The sequence below is a fragment of the Acanthisitta chloris genome, unplaced genomic scaffold (genome assembly GCF_000695815.1).
Source record: "Acanthisitta chloris isolate BGI_N310 unplaced genomic scaffold, ASM69581v1 scaffold19583, whole genome shotgun sequence".
Taxonomy (NCBI): domain Eukaryota; kingdom Metazoa; phylum Chordata; class Aves; order Passeriformes; family Acanthisittidae; genus Acanthisitta; species Acanthisitta chloris.
Window position 1 is genome coordinate 7,110 of NW_008664553.1, and position 19,037 is coordinate 26,146.

Consider the following 19,037-nt stretch of genomic DNA (forward strand, 5'->3'; position numbering starts at 1 on the left):
CTGGTACCCGTCCCTCCTGTGACACTCTGTGCTATTCCCTTCCCTGTGGGTGTGCACCCTGACACAAGGGGAACTTCTGGAATCTGACACCAATACTTCAGTCCTTCCTGTCTGTTAATATCTAAGCTGGCGGTAGGTTGTAAAAGTTTGTGTATTTCGGTGACTCAGTTAAATGATTCAGTGGGCAGAAAACAATGTAATGAAGTTGATAATGCAGTAATAAATGTGGGCATGCACAAAGGTTGAAATTGTTGTATTTGCATCATAAATCATGATACACTCATAACTCATACCTAAATGTCTTCCGCTGACACATGCTGCTAATGCAGTTTAAATGCTACTCCCTCTGAAATACGATGCTTCCCTTCAAACTGTTATATTCAGGTCATGTTCCTCTCTCTTCTTGATTGTTCTGTGCAGAAGACTGACACTCCATCATTCTCACTGTTCTTTGTGTAATTAGTTCCATGTCAGCTTCTTCCTAATTATTGTTATTAATGAGAAAATGTTGCTAATCAAATACTAGTTTCATTTCTGATTACATCAAAATCCAAACCAATGGAATGGAGTTGAGTTTTGGAAGTTAAAGTTTTTCCTGCTGGTTTGCTTTGATGTCAGGAACTAAAAAGCTGCAATTTTTCATTTTTTGTGTTTCATTGTTGCTGTTGTCCTTTAGTGCAATTTAGAGCCCTATTAAGACCCTTCTCAAACAATTTAGAGCCCTGTTAATACTTCTCTTTGGAAGATGAGCTTAAAAAAAGCAGAGAACTTGAGCAGAATGAGTTCAAACCTTAGTAACACCAGACTATTGTAATTGCATAGCGCAGAGACTAAAGTGAGGTAAACTGTCCAAGGTGCTGTGAAAGCAGCTCTTAGCATATGTGATTCTCTTACAGGTTTAAATGTATGCACTTTATTTTTGATGTGGCTTTTTTTTTCTGAAATTAGGTATGAATTTGCTTTGTTTCATTTTTAGGTCCAAACAGTGGGAAGAGAGATGGAAGATTTTCCGAGGCAGCTTTCAACTCCCCACAAGGGATCGCTATAAAAAATAATGTTATTTATGTAGCTGATACAGAAAATCACCTAATTAGGAAGGTAAATATTCCATTAGGAAATTCAAAATTTTTTCTCTTATCCTCTGCTCTGCTTGCACAGGTGAAAGTTTACACCAAATGAATTAGTGAATACCCTTAACATCAGGAAGTACATTTGGTCCAGTGCCTTATAAATAAATGCTGTTGTGCAGGGTTGGTTTTTTTTTTTAAGGGCTGCAGATACTTTTGTGCTTCCTTTCAAATGAAGATGAGCTTAGCTGCTCATTATAGTATAATGGGGTTTTGTTTGGGATTTTTTTTCTAGTCACTCTTACTTTCCTGTTATGAGAAACATCTATTCTTAGTACTGGAAGCAAAAACTGGTTTTGTTTCACTTCCAATAGCATCAGATTCTTATCTAAAGTTATTGTGCTGCTGTGGTTCAGTGAATATCTAAATTTCCGTTAGCTGCTTGGATCTCTGAAATGCTTTCAGGTCAGCATTGGCTGCATGTGGATTCTTTTTAATTAAATGCTTGAAAGGTTTTTCCTACATAAACAAACACCTGACCTTTGTTAGGATTTCATTTCTAGTTGTCAGCAAAATTTCTGTGTATTTGACACTAGCTCAAACTGTAACTTCAGTCAAGTTAATTTTGTACATTAAATCTGTGTCATTTTGCTTCATGTAGATTGACCTGGAATTAGAGGTGGTGACCACTGTAGCAGGCATTGGGATACAAGGTGTTGATAAGGAAGGTGGAGCAAAAGGAGAAGAACAGCCTATTAGCTCTCCATGGGATGTGGTCTTTGGAAATTCAGGTATTGCATCAGTTGAGTTTAACATCTCATATTTACACACATGACTTTGCTTAATGTTTTCCTCTTTTGGTATTAATCTGAGATACAAAAAAAGTAAAGATTTACTATCCAAGTGAGTCTAAAAAACAGTAGTTTCAATTGCAAGTGATAACTGCAGTTTTGCTTTGGCTCCTGAAATGTTGCTTGATGGAAGAAAAATTCTTTTGTAGCAAGTTATGCACTTACTTGGATCCAGTACAGAAAGAAATTCTGATTGCTTTTGTCAGGTCTGTGCTTTATGCCAGGATCACTTAAGAAGCAGGTATGTTTTACAGGAAGTGAGCATTGTCTAGAAGTTCCTTTCCTTGACTATACAGACATGTCTGACCACTTGTAAATATTTGAGTTTAGGAAATAAAAATAATTTTAGCTGGGATCCTCTGTTTATTCCTGTTTAGGTGACAGAAAATCATTAGACTCCAGATCATGATAGAGCCAGTCAGATAGGAGGGGAATACCCCAGAACAAACCTTGCAAGCATCAGGAGGTAAAATAAATCTTTGTGTAGCAGGATGCAAGAATCAGCTTCTGAGAACTGAAGTAGATTTCTTTCCTGATTCCCTTAACACACACCTGAACATGACATGTCATAACTGCCATGTTTTCAGCTGTTATTAACTGTGAGCTGATACACAATTCTCTAATGTTTCCTTTTCAAATAATGTAGAAGTTGCAGATGCCAGTTCTTAACAATGAGAGAACAGTGCTTTAATGTGGCATAAAACCCTGTGGTTGGTATTTCAGGCATAAAAAATTGACTTCCAGTATTGAGATTTCTTGAGTCTGCAGATGAATGGGGTGGAGAAGTAGCATGATTTACCTCCAGTATCTTGAAATTAGAGGTGATTTGCAAGGTTAGTAAATGATAGCATTTTACTGATGTGGAAGCATTTGTTAAAATCTTGGATCAGTTGCGAGGGAGGAAAACACTCAAGTTTAAGGAAATCTAGAATTGTGGAATGAGTTGGAAAGGACCTTAAATACCATCTATTTCCTACCCTCCTGCTGTGGGCAGGGACACCTTCCACTAGCCCAAGTGGCTCAAAATACAATCCAGCCTCACCTTGAACAGTTCCAGGGATGGGGCATCCACAACTTTTCTGGGCAACCTGTGCCAGTGCCTCACCACCCTCGCAGTAAAGAATTCCTTACAAATATCTAACCTAAACCTGACCTCTTTCAGTCCCACTTCAGGTCTCTTGTACCTTTAAGTACTGGAAAGTGCTCTAAAGTCTTCCAGGAGTCTTCTCTTCTCCAGGCAAACAGCCCCAACTCTCTCAGCCTGTCTTCACAGCAGAGGTGCTCCACCTCTCAGGTCATCTTTGTGACCTCCTCTGGACTTGCTCCCATGGGTCCATGAAGCTATTTCATAAATGCTTATAGTATAGAAGTCTTCTAGTACAAGTACATTGTGAGTACAGACAGAATACCACCAGCAGCATTGAGTACTTAAGGAAGCAGCTAGGATAAATGTTTAGGTGTAAAACTTTTATTAACATGTCTTCTACAAAAACCAAAACCCCTTACAGTCTGAAGCACATGGAATCCTACTTGCAAGAGAAGGGAGAAATACCTGAAAGAGAATCTCACAGGATGCAAGTTGTTATTAATGCAGACATGAGTTTCTCTGAATTTTATCCAATCTGATTTTCCTTTTGTGAGCCAGCAGAGTTGTGTGACTAGATGGTGTAGTTTTCCAGAGAAAGCTGATCTCTGTGGGATGTTATTGCAGAGCTGTTTCACAGGTCAGCAAAGAGGAGACTAATAACTGCTTAGCTCTTCAGAAACTTAAGCTGGTGAACAGAACTGTTCAAAGTATCCTATAATTTTACTTTTAATTTTTCATGATGCTTTCCTCTGCTTCTGCCAGTAGTTGAATATATGTTGATACTTTTTATTTTTGAGAGCTCTGCTTGTTAAATGTTAATTGATATGATAATTGTTATCAACATGAACATAGTACTTAGCGAGTTAGTCACCTGTAGAGGATTAGTCATCTGCATTATTCCACACCAACTGCTGAATCTTAATAAGCATTTGCATAAAAGTCAGATCTTCTGAGTGCACTCTGTTCACACCAGTGCAGATTTTTTCATACTGATTTAGAGCCTACTAGTCAGTTGTCTATTTAGATTGCTACAAAATATAATACAAACTGTCAGTTAAAGAGAGATTAAATCAATTTAAATTCTTCCTTTGAGAGGATAATAAGCCGAATAGATAAAATAGGGGAAAAATATAGATTACTGTAATAGCAGTATAAAGCTGTTTAGAAAACTATAAGGAGAGAGTTGGATTGAGTAGAATGCAAACAGGAGTCTGTCCCAGAGCAGGAGGAGCCAGGACTGTCTTGTAGTCTGCAGTGCACTTTTTCAACAAGCATTTTTCCTGTCATGAGCTGCAGTGACTTCCTTAAGTTGTTGCCAGACATCAAAATAGTTTTTCAACAATGCAGCAGAGTTTTTCGAAGTTGTATTGTTACAGCAAATTGCTTGGGCCTAGTAGGATCTTCTGTTACTATCCAGGATATCATAGGATGCATTTGTTATTCGGTAAAGGCGTGGGAAGCACAGTCCTGTAAGAAATCATTCCTGTCCTGCACAGAGACTCAGCCTTGTGTTGGTGCCTCTCAGAGTGCTGTCCTCCAAGCTGATACCCTCTAGTTAGGAGTTAAAACTGTGTGTCTATTTGGGCATTTGGATGGGTGAAATAATGAATGAGAGTTTCAAAAATGACTTTTGTTTGCATCCACACAGCAGTATCCTATTTTAACATATATTTATGTCTATCTCTGTGTGAGTTGCAGGAGGTAACATGTACTTCAACAACTTAGGTTCGTTACTGCAAAATTAAAAGTTTGACTTTTGTGTTAACTGGTGTGGCATATGGGAAATAACAGCTTAGTTTCCCATTGTCCTTAGATCTATGTAGCTTAAACTGTGTGCAAGAGGCTTTTTTTTTTCTTTTCAGAAGATTTGTGGTTGACTTTTTAATATGGACTTCATAATTTCTAAGCAAGTGATGTTTCTGTGAATTTCCTTTCAGTGTCCTATGCCATGCTGTCCAGAACATAAAAGGGAGAAGAAAAGAAGTTTAAATGTTTAAGCTGGTTGTGCACTACACTAGATAGTAATGAACAGCTTGTGCTGACCTTTATCAAAGCAAGGAGAAAGATTCTGTCTTAAATGAAAATTTTTTTCTGTATCATTGTTATTTCCTGAGTGTCCTCCTACATACAGAGTATGTATTGATCAATTAAAAGACTTCATTGTTCGTTTAAAATTTTAGTATATAGCTTGTTGTGCAATGAAAAATATTGAAAAAATCTTCATGAGGATGTGGGTAAGTTAATATTCAGAACAGATACTACTAAGTAGCATTGCCTGTGAGCATCCTCCTACTATTTTCATAAGTGGCTTTTTGTTGCCCATTTTACACAGATGCTGAAGTCTGAGACAAAGGGATTAAGTGAGTGTGAAATACCATTTAAAAGAAAGTTGGCACAAATGTCTCCCTTTAAGGCAGGGGAGTTAATGGAGACAAAACACACGGTAGGATTCAGATAGACTATTCCTCCTTGTCATCATTTTTATTTCTTTAGTTGTGGCCTCTGAGATTGTGTTTTACCCTCCTGTTAAAATTCTTGAATGAACTCCATGGATTATATTTTGGCTTTGTAGAAGTTGGTGTTGAAATTTGCATTGACATAGATTGTGCAGGAAATACAAGGGGCAGGTTAGCACTTACATTACAAAATTACTGTGTGCTTTTTTAGCTTTCTCTGTTGTCCCTTTCTATTTTTATTTAGTGGGTGTTGAAAGCAAGTGATACTTTAATGCACAGTTGATTTGAGTGTGAAATGTTCTTGATAGCTGCATTCTTGGTGGAAGGAACAGGACAATGACCTGTGCTTGGTGACATAACTGTGTGTTTCACATTCCAAAATCTGAGCTTAAATTGCATGATTGTAATTTAAAATATAGTAACTCCCAAGTACAGTACTCACCGTGCTTTTAGGAAACTAGCTGGAAATTTTTATGTCAGTTTAGATTTTACATCGATATAATTAAAATGAAATGAAAGTACAGTACCTTACTGTGCTGGTACAATTTTTATAGCCCTTAAAAGGCAAAAGTATGTAAGATTTTTTTTCTCCCCTCTCTGTGTTTCTGCTAAAGGGTTGTTTAGTACCATTGCATTCCAGAGGAAACACTCTTTTTTTGTGTCTGAATTGCTCATGGTGATTCTTCCCTAGTTTTACCAAAAAACCCAAAATAAAGAAGTGATCTTCAGCAGCAAGCAGTTAGCACTTCCTGGGTGAGCTCAGATCATACAGACAGTTCAGACACAAACAGTTGATGTATCTGGAGAGTTTGCTTCCTACATGTCACTCTTCTTTTTCCTTCCTGTCTGGTCTCACTCTGTCACTGAGGCTCCTTCCTTCACTGCTCCATGAAAGGAATTTTCCTTGGTGATAGCTGACAGTAAAAGAGCTGATTCTGTGATCATCAGGCATTAATTCCATATCATTTCTCTGGACAAATCAAAACTTGGATTCCTCTAAACTGTACTATGTTTGTATATCTCATATGTAATATGGCTGCATGATGTAGCAATGTGAATTTACCTGAAGTGCAAAAGGTCTTCTCATCTCTTTAGCAGTTTCCTATGCAAAGTGCAAACTCCAAGACACTCCGTTCGTCTTTGGGCTGCATTTGCCTTTATACAAGTCCATTTCCACAGAAAATCATGTTAGAGACACCATTGACACAAAACAGCATTGTCTGTCTTCTCTTCTTGAGCTGGAACCTAAATTGCTTGTAAATGGCAATTATGTTTTATTTAAAATTCATGAAATTTCAAAGAAAAAGTAACTGCATTAAAGATAGGGTTGAAGTCAAGTGGGAGATACAGATTTTATTATAGGAGAATAGGGTTTTATTCCTGTGTGAGTACTGTTTAAGGTGGAAAAGTCTTTTGAGAAGTATGAAATGAAGAAGCTACAGTGAAGAGCTGCAGTGAAGCAGGACCTTACCCAGTCCTGCCTTGGGAGGACTTCTGAAGTGCATTGTCTTCTGTATATTGTCTGAGTGGTTTAACCAGCTTCATGCTGTTGACAGAATCACACAGATGAAAAATTGATTTAACTGAAGTTTTCACATGTACTAATGCAATTTATATACAGGTTCTTTACTGGCTTTTTTATGCCTTGGGTTTTTTTATTATTTTCTTTAAGCATTTGGGAGAAAACTGACAAGGGATAAACTTCTAGAACTAGTAGTCTTTTGTGCCATCTGCCCAAGACACTTTGTGTCTACAGGAATCAAGTTAAACTGTTGACTGAATGCTCTGATTCTGTATTCTGAGCCAAAAGTAAGAGATTACACAGTTTATGGTATTGGTGAATAGTAATAGCAACAAAAATTAGTGTTTCATGTGTTCACTGTAGAAACAGGTTAAGAAATTAGATACTTACATTAGCACTTTGGGATAAACCTTTGGCATACAAAGACTAAAGTCTTAACATAAGGTTTTAATGGGAGTTGTGATTGAATCAACAGTAATTTCACACAATTTAGTTTGACAGACTACTTTTCTAAGTTGAGCTTCTCTACATATTGATAAAATGCATGAAGATGATGATGATGATGATGATTGCTTTCTGCAGTAAAAAAGCAGTTGGATTAGCAGAGTTACCATCTCAAAAGATGTCAAACTGAGAATAATTTTGAAGTCCATGACCTGAAACTACTCTCTAGAAAAAGATTCTGACATTTATACCTGGAGTGATGGTTCTCATTCTCTTTGTTCCACAGTCTATAATCTTGTTCTGTGAATTAAATCTATGCTCATGATATAGAAGCTAAAACTACAAATTAGATTTCTAAAGAGAAGTTGAGGTATCAGGTATGGTTTTTAGTGCAAAATTCCAGATGCAAAACTGCTGAAAATAAACATCCCTAACAAGTCTTACAGAGGCTTTGTCAGGCATGCTGGGATCAGAACAAGGCACATTTTCTAACTGTTCTCATTTGATGCTGAAAGCACTTTTGAATATGGAATGTGGGTGATGGAGGTCAAGGGAGATGTGGTGCTGAAGTACCCTCAAGTGTGTGCGTGAGCTGTGCTTAATTAGGAATGAGTAAAACACATAGTGAGACTTAGCTTCTTCTGTTGTTATAGTGATATATCCCAACACTAAATAATCCAAACTAGTTCTTTCATGTTTACAAATGCTCTGTCTTCTGCTTTGGATTTTTTAGAAGTATTTGCTGCTATTACAGTTAAAGGCCTGAGTTAGAAAACTTTGGAAAGAAATACAAAATATTTCATTATAGTCAACATTTTTAGCTCCGTCTTATCTCCCACTCTATGACACCCCCTTAGTATCTATGTCCAAGGATTTCCCTTAATGAGAGGGAAGGTATGTTAACTAAGAAGGAAAATTCCAGAAGCATTTTGTTTCATAAAGGGTTATGCTGTTTGCATAATGCAACACTATGTGAACGAGTGCCAGGCAGCACAGGGGAAAAAGAAGAAAATTAATTTTTAGTCATCCGAAAAGGATGATGTGTACTTGTAGCAGGCCAGACTTAAAATTCTAAAGCAATCCTCTGGGGCTTTGCTATCTCTGTCTCACTGAAGAACAATTCTCTAGTCATTCTGTCGGTCAGAGTTGCATTTAATTTGCTAAACTTTCACTGACTTAAGAGCAGGTGAGATGTGCAGTCACTGCACAGAGGTGCAGTAACCTGGAGGGTGTGTTGTACAGCCCTTGTGAATGTGCAGAGGATGAGTGTACTAACAGACTTCTTCCTTGGGGTTTTTTTTTGTCCCCTTTAAAGATAAAATTAGTAGACAGGAGTAATGTTTTTAGTCTATTTAGAAAACGTCAGTGGTGCCAGCCACGTAATGTGACTTTGATTCCCAGGCTTTCAATTCCCAGACTGGAGGTAAGCATGCAGTGCCTAGACAGGGAAGCTGGAAGTGTGGGTAGTCCTGAGAATGAAGTCCCTTTAAACAGATACTGCTGTTGGCTGATACAAAACAAAGTAATTTTTGTAGGTTCAGGTCGACTCACTGTTAGTGGTGAGTGTTACCAACTGTTTGAAGCTGTGCATGTGTACAGACAGGACTGTGAATTCTGTAACACAGATACATGCCAGAGGCAGGTTCAGCTGCTGAAGCATCATAGAACGACTGAAGTATCATGTACAGTGGAATGCTGGTGCATTCAGAGCTGTAGATCAATAGTAGTGAGTGTTTACAGCATAAGTATAGCACATTTGCAAGCCATACCTCGCCTTGGTACAGGCAGCACTAAAGATAAGAAAGCTCATACCCTAATAAGGAGAAACTACACTGGATTTTTAAAACAGCTCAAGCTAGGTTGGAATGTGGTGCTTAATTGAATAAATGTAAAAGAACTGCTTTGTTCTTTTATGTTGTTTTATAATAAATTCTTTAAAAATAAATTCTTTCCATTCAAGGATGATAAGGAGTTATGATAATGATGGCATTACTGTAATTTTAGCATGCTGGTTCTCCCTGGCCCCCTTCTCCTGCAAGAACAGTACAATTGTAACAATGGTAACATGTCCTCAAACTGCTTTATCCTGAACAAAAAAGTTTTTCTTTTGTTTCAGAAAATAAAGCATTAAACTCCGTAATGTGGGGACCATTGTGTGATAAAATCCCTTCGCTGTGCAGCTCTGGGCATTTGTTTTACTTTTCTGGGTTTATACAATTTTTTTCAACTAAAGCTCTGACATACTTCCAACAATTCAGTATTCTTGTGCTGTTTCCATGTGCTTTGTTCTAATGGCCATCCAATAGGAAGTATTTAAGTTGTGTTAAAATTTATGACAGTTATGGAGATCTTACTTACGTTTATTGTCTTGTCCTCTAGCTGAAGAAAGGATCTTCTCTCTATTGATCTTAAAGATTCAGTAACATTTGAATTGAATAGTGGTACGTTTTACCCATATTTGATCCATCTTTCAGTGTGCAGAACAAGAGTAAGAAACCTTTTCAATTTTTCAACACAGAGCTGTCACAAGGGAGTTTTCAGTGTGTGGAATTAGAGAATTGGGTAGATGAATGGAACAGATTTTTCAACACTACTCAGTCCAAGTCTTACTCCTTCATTTAATTTGTGGACAAAGTGAATATTAAATAATTAACAAAGCACTTTTTGAGATCTCTCAGAATGAATTGCACAGCATAGCAAGATAAAAAGCTCATTTTCTGAATAGACCAGTGATTTTAGCAGTTTTCATTCTGTGATACCTAGAATAGTAACATCTGAAAAGTGCAAGGTATGCATAATGGAAATATAAAATCCTGAAGTTGAGCATTTACTATATGGGAAGTAGTGAAATGATTTCATAGGCCATTTTCTCAATTTAAATCTCTTAGAAACAAGCTCTAATCCGAAGTGATTCCTTTGTTTATTGGAGTGGTTTTGGCATTGTTGGCATTTTGGTAGCATTTCTAGTAACTCATAAAATTTGTGTTTTCCAACTCTGCAAGCCTTTCTAAGCTGAACAAAAAGTTTTTAGGTGCTTTGCAATTTTGATCTTGATTTTTGGAGCTGTAGTTTATGTAAAACCATGGAGCCATGTGGAGGTTCAGGAGAAAGTCACCAGAGTTAGTTTGATAACAGTCTTGAAATTTGTATCTTGTTTGAAGAAACAGAAAAGGGTGAAGATAAACTACACTGAAATCATACCAGTACTATTCTGAAGAGGGCTCACAGTATAAGGAAATTGATTCTGGGGGCAGAAGGATGTTTTTTTCCCACTCTTGTGGTGTGCAGTGTAGGAAGGATTCAGAATTAGAAGAAAACCAGCAGGATCTCAATTGAGGGAATGGTGGTAATTTCAATTTTTGGACTACTCATGTTTAAAGTGCTTGCAAGTGTTTCACATAACATTGCTTTTATTTTAAAACTCCAAAATATTTGGGAGGGAGAGGTTATCCATAAGATTGTTTTCAGGAGCAGCTGTGAGATGCATAATGCTTTTTAAGTTCATGTGAATAACAAGTTTCTGTGAGCAATTTGAGAGCATTTTTCTGTTGAGTGGCTAATAGTTATTTCAATACTTGATACATTCATTTAGAACAAACATGTTCATGTTGTCCCTGACTAGATGGGACAGTGTTAGAAAGATAATAATTTCCCCATTGTAGTTCCTTAAGATTTTCAGAAAAGGCTAAAATAAGTAAATTACTTTTGCTTTTGGGTTGTTGGGGATTTCTTAATTGTCTTTCACAACTTGCCTTCATACATGTTTTTCTGCCATATATGTTCTCTGCTTTCCACTTGTATAATTTTCTTTGTGGAGTATTGTCTGGGCAAGCTTTGTGTCATTTACAGGTTTGGATTGCTGAATAGTCGTTTTATACTTTGAGTTGAAAAAAATAGGTGCTTGACTCATACTTTCACACTTCTTGATCAGAAGGTCAGTGCTCTGCAGATCTGCATCTTGCATTTGTGACACCTCATGTACATGTATGTGCATAAGCAGAACAACTTGGAAACCAGATGGTTGGTGCAGAGGGAAATTAGTAAATGTCCATGTCACATCTACTGTTTGAATAAACTGCAGTTGGTGTTTTCCAGAGTGTAAATCCACATGACATACAAGCATCAGTTACCCTTATCTTAAAACATGATGTCCTCTGTATATAATGTATAATGGTACTGCCATGGTTATTCCTTTCAAAACCTGTCAGCAACTGCCATTAGTTTTTTGGAATATCTGATTTTGTCACTAGATTAGTATAAAAAATCAAAATCACACACATCCCCCATGACCCCAAACCATGGTTAGCAAAGATAGGCACTTGTTGGCTGGTATGAATCAAAAATAACAGGTGAAACAGATGCAACAGCAAAATGTTACAAAGAGAAAATCCCATTTGAAACATTGCCTTTATCAGGTAGGGATATTAAACCACAGCTTCTAGATCCCTTGGAAGAAAACAGAAGAAAAATAGCAGGTTTTGATAGATGAAAGACATTCCCTCTCTCTTGCTCTACTTCTCTGCTCTGGTTTTTTGGTTGTATTTGTTTTCTTCCCCATGGCAAAAGATGAGCTGGTGTAAAGGGACAGCAGGGTTGGTTTGATTGTTTTCTTTGTTTCATACAACATTTCCAAAGTGGGAATTTTTATCTGGTTTTACACATCCATTTTTAAAAGTTTCAGGAACCCAGGAAGATGATGTTTTATGGATAGCAATGGCAGGCACTCATCAGATATGGGCACTGATGTTGGAAGGTGGAAAACTACCAAAGGGAAGGTAAGCCACTGTACTAAGAGGCATGGGAATATGCTGTTTGCCTTGATAAACAACTTTGAAACCCCAAAGAGAGGTAATCGGATTAAACTAAGAATAATTCAGTTTAAAGGCCTGTGTGCTTTAAAGTCTGCCTGCTTTTTCCCACATCTGTTAGATGAAATGAAAGATGCTACTTTTGCCATAACAGCTATGACTTGGTAAGGTGCATTCGTGTAATTGAATGTTACTTTTCTTTGCATTTGATGAGTTACTGCAATACAGTTGGGTTTATAACTCAGAAGTGCTTGTTCTGTATCTCCTGTTGATGCATAATGCCTGAAGTATTCCAAACTCGTTACTGAAATTGGATTCTCTTTTCCGTTAGTGATTTGAAGCAAGGAGTCTGCGTGCGATTCGCTGGGAGTGGAAATGAAGAGAACAGGAACAATGCCTACCCACACAAGGCAGGATTTGCACAGCCTTCAGGGCTCTCCCTGGCTGCAGAGGAGCCGTGGAACTGCCTGTTTGTGGCCGACAGCGAGAGCAGCACAGTGCGAACCATCTCGCTGAAGGACGGAGCTGTGAAGCACCTTGTAGGAGGAGAGAGAGACCCATTGGTAATCACTTCAAACTTCCCCACACTGCCCTACTAATATTCCTCAAGCCTGACCTGGAGGAACCACTTTTTGGGGTGAGAGGGTAAATCAGTTTCCATGGCCATCAATTGCTTAACTTCACTGCTTGGAATGCGAATGTGTGCCAGTCGTGACGCTCAGGTTGTAGTGCAGATTGTTGCTCCTCAGATAAGAAATCACTTATTTTTAAAGCAGCCAATTTGATTCAGCATTGTGTGATCATTAAAGTAGCTGGATTCATATTTATAACTCAGATGTGAGAATTTCCATTTCCATGGTTAGCATCCACTTTCCAGTTTGCAGTAGCCTCGTTTTAAAATTGTCTTGATCTTTTTTTTAAAGTCAGTGAATTTCCATTTAACTACAATCATTTAAATTCATGTCAATGTTGAATAATCAAATATACTAATTAAATAAAATATATTTTCAGAATTTGTTTGCCTTCGGTGATGTGGATGGCGCAGGCATAAATGCAAAGCTGCAGCATCCCTTAGGGGTAACATGGGACAAGAAAAGAAAGCTGCTCTATGTGGCAGATTCCTATAATCATAAGGTAAGTGTATAGTGACTTGTTACATACAGACTTAGAATTTTTTATTCATAGAATCAGCCGGGTTGGAAAAGACCTCCAAGATCATCGAATCCAGCCCTACTGTGGTTACTAGACCATGGCACTAAGTGCCACATCCAGTCTCAGCTTGAAAACCTCCAGGGATAGTGAATCCACCACCTCCCTGGGCAGCACATTCCAATGCCTGATCACTCTCTGTAAAAAATCTCTTACCAATATCCAACCTAAACCTCCTCTGGCAGAGCTTGAGTCTGTGCCCTCTTGTCCTCCTGCTGGTTGCCTGGGAGAAGAGACCAACCCCCACCTGACTCCAACCTCCTGTCAGGGAGTTGTAGAGGGTGATAAGGTCTCCCCTGAGCCTCCTCTTCTCCAGGCTGAACACCCCCAGCTCCCTCAGCCTCTCCTCATGGCACTTGTGCTCGAGTCTCTTCACCAGCCTCATTGCTCTTCTCTGAACCTGCTCCAGCACTTCAATATCCCTCCTGAACTGAGGGGAAATATTGCTACAAAGAATTATTTCAGTAACATACAAAGATTGTGTTTGGTTCTGTTAAGCTGAGGAAACAAATTATATGAGTTCCTTTGTAGGTTCTTTTTCTTTCCTTCCTTCCTTCCCTTATGGGTCCTTCTCATTACCATTGTTTTGCTGTCACATTCTTCTGTGTTGATATGACAGTCTCTTGGAGAAGGTAGATTTAAAGTGCCAAGTTCCAGTTTAGACTAAAGACTCTTTCCTTGTATCTTTGCAAAGATGCTGAACTAGTATAAAAGACCTAGGAGTGCTTAGTCAGGAATACTGTAGGTTTGATAAAACTGAGAGAACAGGAGGATTTGCTTTTCCCTTAAAGAAGCCGCCTGAGTTTTGAGAAGTATTGTGAGTTGCCTCCATGGAACTCCAAGATAGGAGAGATTGGTTTGTGTGACTTTCCTTATGTGATGTTATAGAAGCATTCTTGTCTAGATGGTACTGTACACTGATTGAATGCATTAAAAAAAGTAATTTGTCTAATTTGAAGAATTAAGGTATATAACACTAAATGCCTATCAAAATTTATGTGGCAAATGATACTTTATTTCAGATAATGTATTAGAGATTTATAAACCTTTTTGCCATTACTTTAAGGAAAAACAGGCATCTATTTTTAGAAGAAAAATGATCTAGAAGTTAGCGTGCTAATTTTGTTATGCTCTTTCTATTTTATAAATGTTTCCAGGAGGGCAACAAACATTAGAAAAACAAACCATTCAGCACGCTTTTGTACCAGAGGGGTAGGTACCTTTAAAGTGACAGAAGGGAACACGGAATGAAGACCAAAGAAAGAAGTAGAGTCCATCAGGAAATGGGGAGGGGGGAAGATGGGACATGTCACTTGGTAAAGAATGATAACTTAGCATCTAGGAATGATAACTCAGCATCTTAATAGCTAAGTTAGCTCTGGCTTCTGAAAATATGGGGCATAAGATAATACAGAACTTCGAGATCCTGCTGGGCTGTTTTTCAGGAAGCTTTTTTTTGTGTCTTTGTTTATCTCAGATTAAGGTTGTAGATCCCAAGATGAAGAACTGTGCTACCCTGGCAGGCACAGGAGAAGCAAGCAGTGTTGTTGGTTCCAGCTTTACACAGTCATCTTTTAATGAACCAGGAGGTTTGTGTGTTGAAGAAAACGGCCGCTTGATGTATGTTGCAGACACAAATAATCATCAGATTAAAGTGCTGGATTTGGAAACCAAAATTCTTTCCATGGCAAGTAATACTTATTAAACAGGCTGATAGTGGTGTTTCTTGATATAAATTACTATTACAGACTTTAGCAAGTGGTATAAAAATGATACAGCTAACTTTTTGGGTACAGTAGCTATATTCACAGTATGTTTGTGATGATCAGGCAAGTAAACGTTGCCTGTGAGCAGTTGTAAAAAGCCTTAGCCTTTGGAAAGGCAACTTTTGCATGAAAACAGAAAGTGATGAACTTTTAGAAAAGAGTAATACAGAAACATGAGTTACTGAAAAGTACTGTCCAGTTTTTCAGTGTGAAAAGCATTTAATGAGCACTTTGTAACCAGTGGAAGTTGTAATCAATTACCAAGCCCTGTAATTAAGCTGTAAGACATGATTTTGGGAGATCAGTGGCTTAAAGCAGGATACATAGCAGGTTTCCAAGTTGTCAGATCAAAACCACTGCCATAATTGAGCACTGCTGTATTTGTAAACAAACCAAGTTGTGCTCCTCTCCATCTCACAATGGCATTATATCTTCATGATTTTTTCAGATAAATACATATATGACAAAATGGTCCAATGTCTTCTTGCATTTAACAGTACACAGTCTTCATGTGTGTTTACATTTTCATATCATATAACATTGGTTCTTGTCTTTTCTGGAAAATGCTCTTCCACTGTGCTGTTTGCATTGTTGGATTTTTATTCCTGAATCATACAGTTTACCACCAGATTAGAAGAAAATACCTTTAAATTTAATTTAAAGGGAAAATAGAATATAAATGTTAAAATTTTAAATTAAGGGATACCCTAAAGTAGTTGTGGATTTTATGGTTTTAATAGTAAATATTGATTTTATTTAGATTAATCTTTTATTTTCATTTTAGAAAAGCATTTTGTCCTTCCCTTTTCCTTTGTTGTTATAGTATTGTTGCACTCTCTCAGAGTTTTAGGCCAATAGTTGTAATACCATGTGTCAGTTTTCCTAGTCCTTGTCAGCTTTGAAACTGTGATTGTATTGTGAAAGTCTCTTTGCTTTCAGTACAAATAAAAAGAAATATTTTCTTTGATTTCTACTGATAGTTGCCTATCCTGAAGCCAGAAGCATGTGATGTTCCAGATAACCTGCCTGTGCAAAAGGATAAAACAACAAACCTTCCAAAACTGCCTAAATCTGCACCAAATGTTCAACTTCCTTCACTCACTGTAGCTCCTGGCCAGACAATGCAGTTTGTATTAAAGTTAACTCTTCCTCCAGATTCAAAGCTGAATGAAGAAGCACCGAATTCCTGGTTTATCACAGCAGAAGGTAAAGTGCCTAGTTAAGACACAAGTGGGTTATATCACAACCTCCTGCAGTACAGGGGATCACAGTCTGATGAATTAGGATGTTCATCCTAGTCCTGTGTTCCCATTTGACCCTGTGAGGGGTCATGATGTTTAACAGCTGGAGTGCAAACATTAAAAAAAGCCAAATACCTGATAGGCTGATTTTTGCTTGAATTAATACATTCTGCATTGGTTTATGGGTGTTTTTCAACTTTCTTGGAATGAGCTGCAGTGAGGGTTTGCAAAGTTCTGATTCTGTATTCGGTGCTGGTGAGGCCACATCTTGAATACTGTGTACAGTTCTGGGCCTCTCAGTTCAGGAGGGACATTGAGGTGCTGGAGCAGGTCCAGAGAAGAGCAACGAGGCTGGTGAAGGGACTGAGCACAAGTGCCATGAGGAGAGGCTGAGGGAGCTGGGGGTGTTCAGCCTGGAGAAGAGGAGGCTCAGGGGAGACTTTACCACCCTCTACAACTCCCTGACAGGAGGTTGGAGTCAGGTGGGGGTTGGTCTCTTCTCCCAGGCAACCAGCAGGAGGACAAGAGGGCACAGACTCAAGCTCTGCCAGAGGAGGTTTAGGTTGGATATTAGGAAAAGATTTTTTACAGAGAGAGTGATCAGGCATTGGAATGTGCTGCCCAGGGAGGTAGTGGATTCCCCATCCCTGGAGGTTTTCAAGCTGAGACTGGATGTGGCACTTAGTGCCATGGTCTAGTAACCACAGTAGGGTTGGATTCGATGATCTTGGAGGTCTTTTCCAACCCGGTTGATGCTGTGATTCTATGATCCCCTTAGGTGCTTGCCCTCTGCTCATCCCAGATCTACTGTGTGTTTCTGGGAGAAAGCTTACCATGAAGCTGAAGCATATTCTTGAAAGAGATTCCTTTTCTTTTTGCTTTTGTCTCTTCCAAAAAGGTCTTAAAGATACATTTATACCTAATCACTGCGAACCTACTTTGTTATAATGCATATTTGCATACTTCTGCTGTTACAAGCAGTCAACAAATACTATACAGGCACTGTGATTTGTTTATGTGCCTCATGATTTAACATAGTTTCTTATCCCAGCTTGTGGTTTTGGAGTACAACTATACTATTTCCAGGAGAGTTGGCACACTTTTTGGCCTACAGAATCTGCAGATATTGTTGAAGTAAAGATATATGTGGTAGCTGCAAGGGTTAGTAAAAATTGGAGAATGTAAGCAACTGAAACTCAACAAGTCTTTTCAAGCTCTTAAATTCTAGAGCCAACTTTTAGATATTTCCTGAAAAATGCCAAAAAGCGCATTTCATCCATCTCACAGTCGAATACAGAGTACAGTGCAGGGAGTTAGGTATATGTATTGTGGGGATCAATGTTCAGTTCACATACTCTTAAATATTTAAACAAAATGTGAAACTCAAGTTTTGTTTTAACAATGAGCCTGAGCATTGCTAGATTGCACCAACCCACTTATAAGACCAACACTGCTGTTTGGAAAGGCCAAATTTACCTGCAGTTTTATGCATTTGCGGCAGATATTTTACCTGGAGTATTAGGCCTCTGGTATAATGTGTAGTAGCTGTGGATTTAAGAAGTTTTCCTTTCATATCTCGGGTTAAATTTTAATATGCTCTCAAGAGTATATAAAGAAATTGCAGTTCCATTGCATTTACATAAGGTGTAGTGTATATAGATACACTATATATAGACCTAGAGTTCTGATGCAAAGCTATGGGACTTTTCATCTTTAAATGACTGATAAAATAATCTGAAAATTAAACTTGTTTTTTGGTGGGTTTTGTTTTGGTTCACAACTGGAAAATTCAGGAAAGAAATTTCCTCTGATGTTGCATATGGAAAGTCCTTGTTGTCCTATAGGTAGAATTACTGTTTTCTGTAGGTTTCAGGTCTTGTGTTAAGTACTCTAATGATAAAATTTGTTCTGTTTTACAGATAATACCTGGCTGCTTCAAGGACAGTGTCTGACGGGAGAAATAAAGGATGTTTCCTCTCAAACTGTCGTTCCCTTTCAGCTCCCCAGGAGCTGTCTGTCAGCTGAAGCTATTCTGGCTATCAAAGTGTGCCTCTACTACTGCAGCAAAGGTAGCAGTGCCTGTATGATGAAAGGAGTCTCATTCAGTCAGCCTTTACAGATAGCTAGCACAAACCAAGGCAGCTCAACTGAAGTTGAACTGATTCACACGTTTTTAACCAACTAACCCAAAGACAGCTAATTTTGTGCTTTATTTTGCTGTCCACCATTTCTATAAGAGAAAGTGCAAATAGATAACTTTTCTCTGTTGTTTTCTTTTTTTCTTGGAGCTTGTGGCAAAACTAAGGAATTATATACTTGGTAAAATGAAGTAGAGTTCCCTACAGGCTAAGGGGAAGATTTATCATCACAACCTCATTTCTTTGCATTACAGTAGCAGCAATAACATTGTAATACTGCAGGGTCTGTTGCCAGTTGTGAATATGTGGGATGTGTGCCAGTCTGAGCAATGAGCAACAGCTCCTAGAGTCCTCTTGGAAGAGCTGGTGTTACTTTGTGATGTTACTGTAAGGAGTTCTTTGCACTGTACATACTGTCAGAGTAGCTATAGATCCTTTTGGACTCACA

At 38.2% G+C, this 19,037-nt stretch overlaps 1 protein-coding gene across 1 annotated transcript in view; it reads left to right on the forward strand.

The window, feature by feature from the left end:
* Nucleotides 1-18,636, forward strand: part of NHLRC2 (NHL repeat containing 2) — a gene marked incomplete at its 5' end in the record, with an annotated part of 25,740 nt that extends 7,104 nt beyond the window's left edge. The window contains 8 exons of the mRNA XM_009071418.1: nt 977-1,098; nt 1,729-1,858; nt 12,103-12,202; nt 12,567-12,798; nt 13,247-13,369; nt 14,922-15,131; nt 16,191-16,416; nt 18,371-18,636. Of these exons, the coding sequence (XP_009069666.1) occupies nt 977-1,098; nt 1,729-1,858; nt 12,103-12,202; nt 12,567-12,798; nt 13,247-13,369; nt 14,922-15,131; nt 16,191-16,416; nt 18,371-18,636 (1,409 nt within the window). The remainder of the gene's footprint in view (nt 1-976; nt 1,099-1,728; nt 1,859-12,102; nt 12,203-12,566; nt 12,799-13,246; nt 13,370-14,921; nt 15,132-16,190; nt 16,417-18,370) is intronic.
* Between the last annotated feature and the right edge of the window lie 401 nt (nt 18,637-19,037).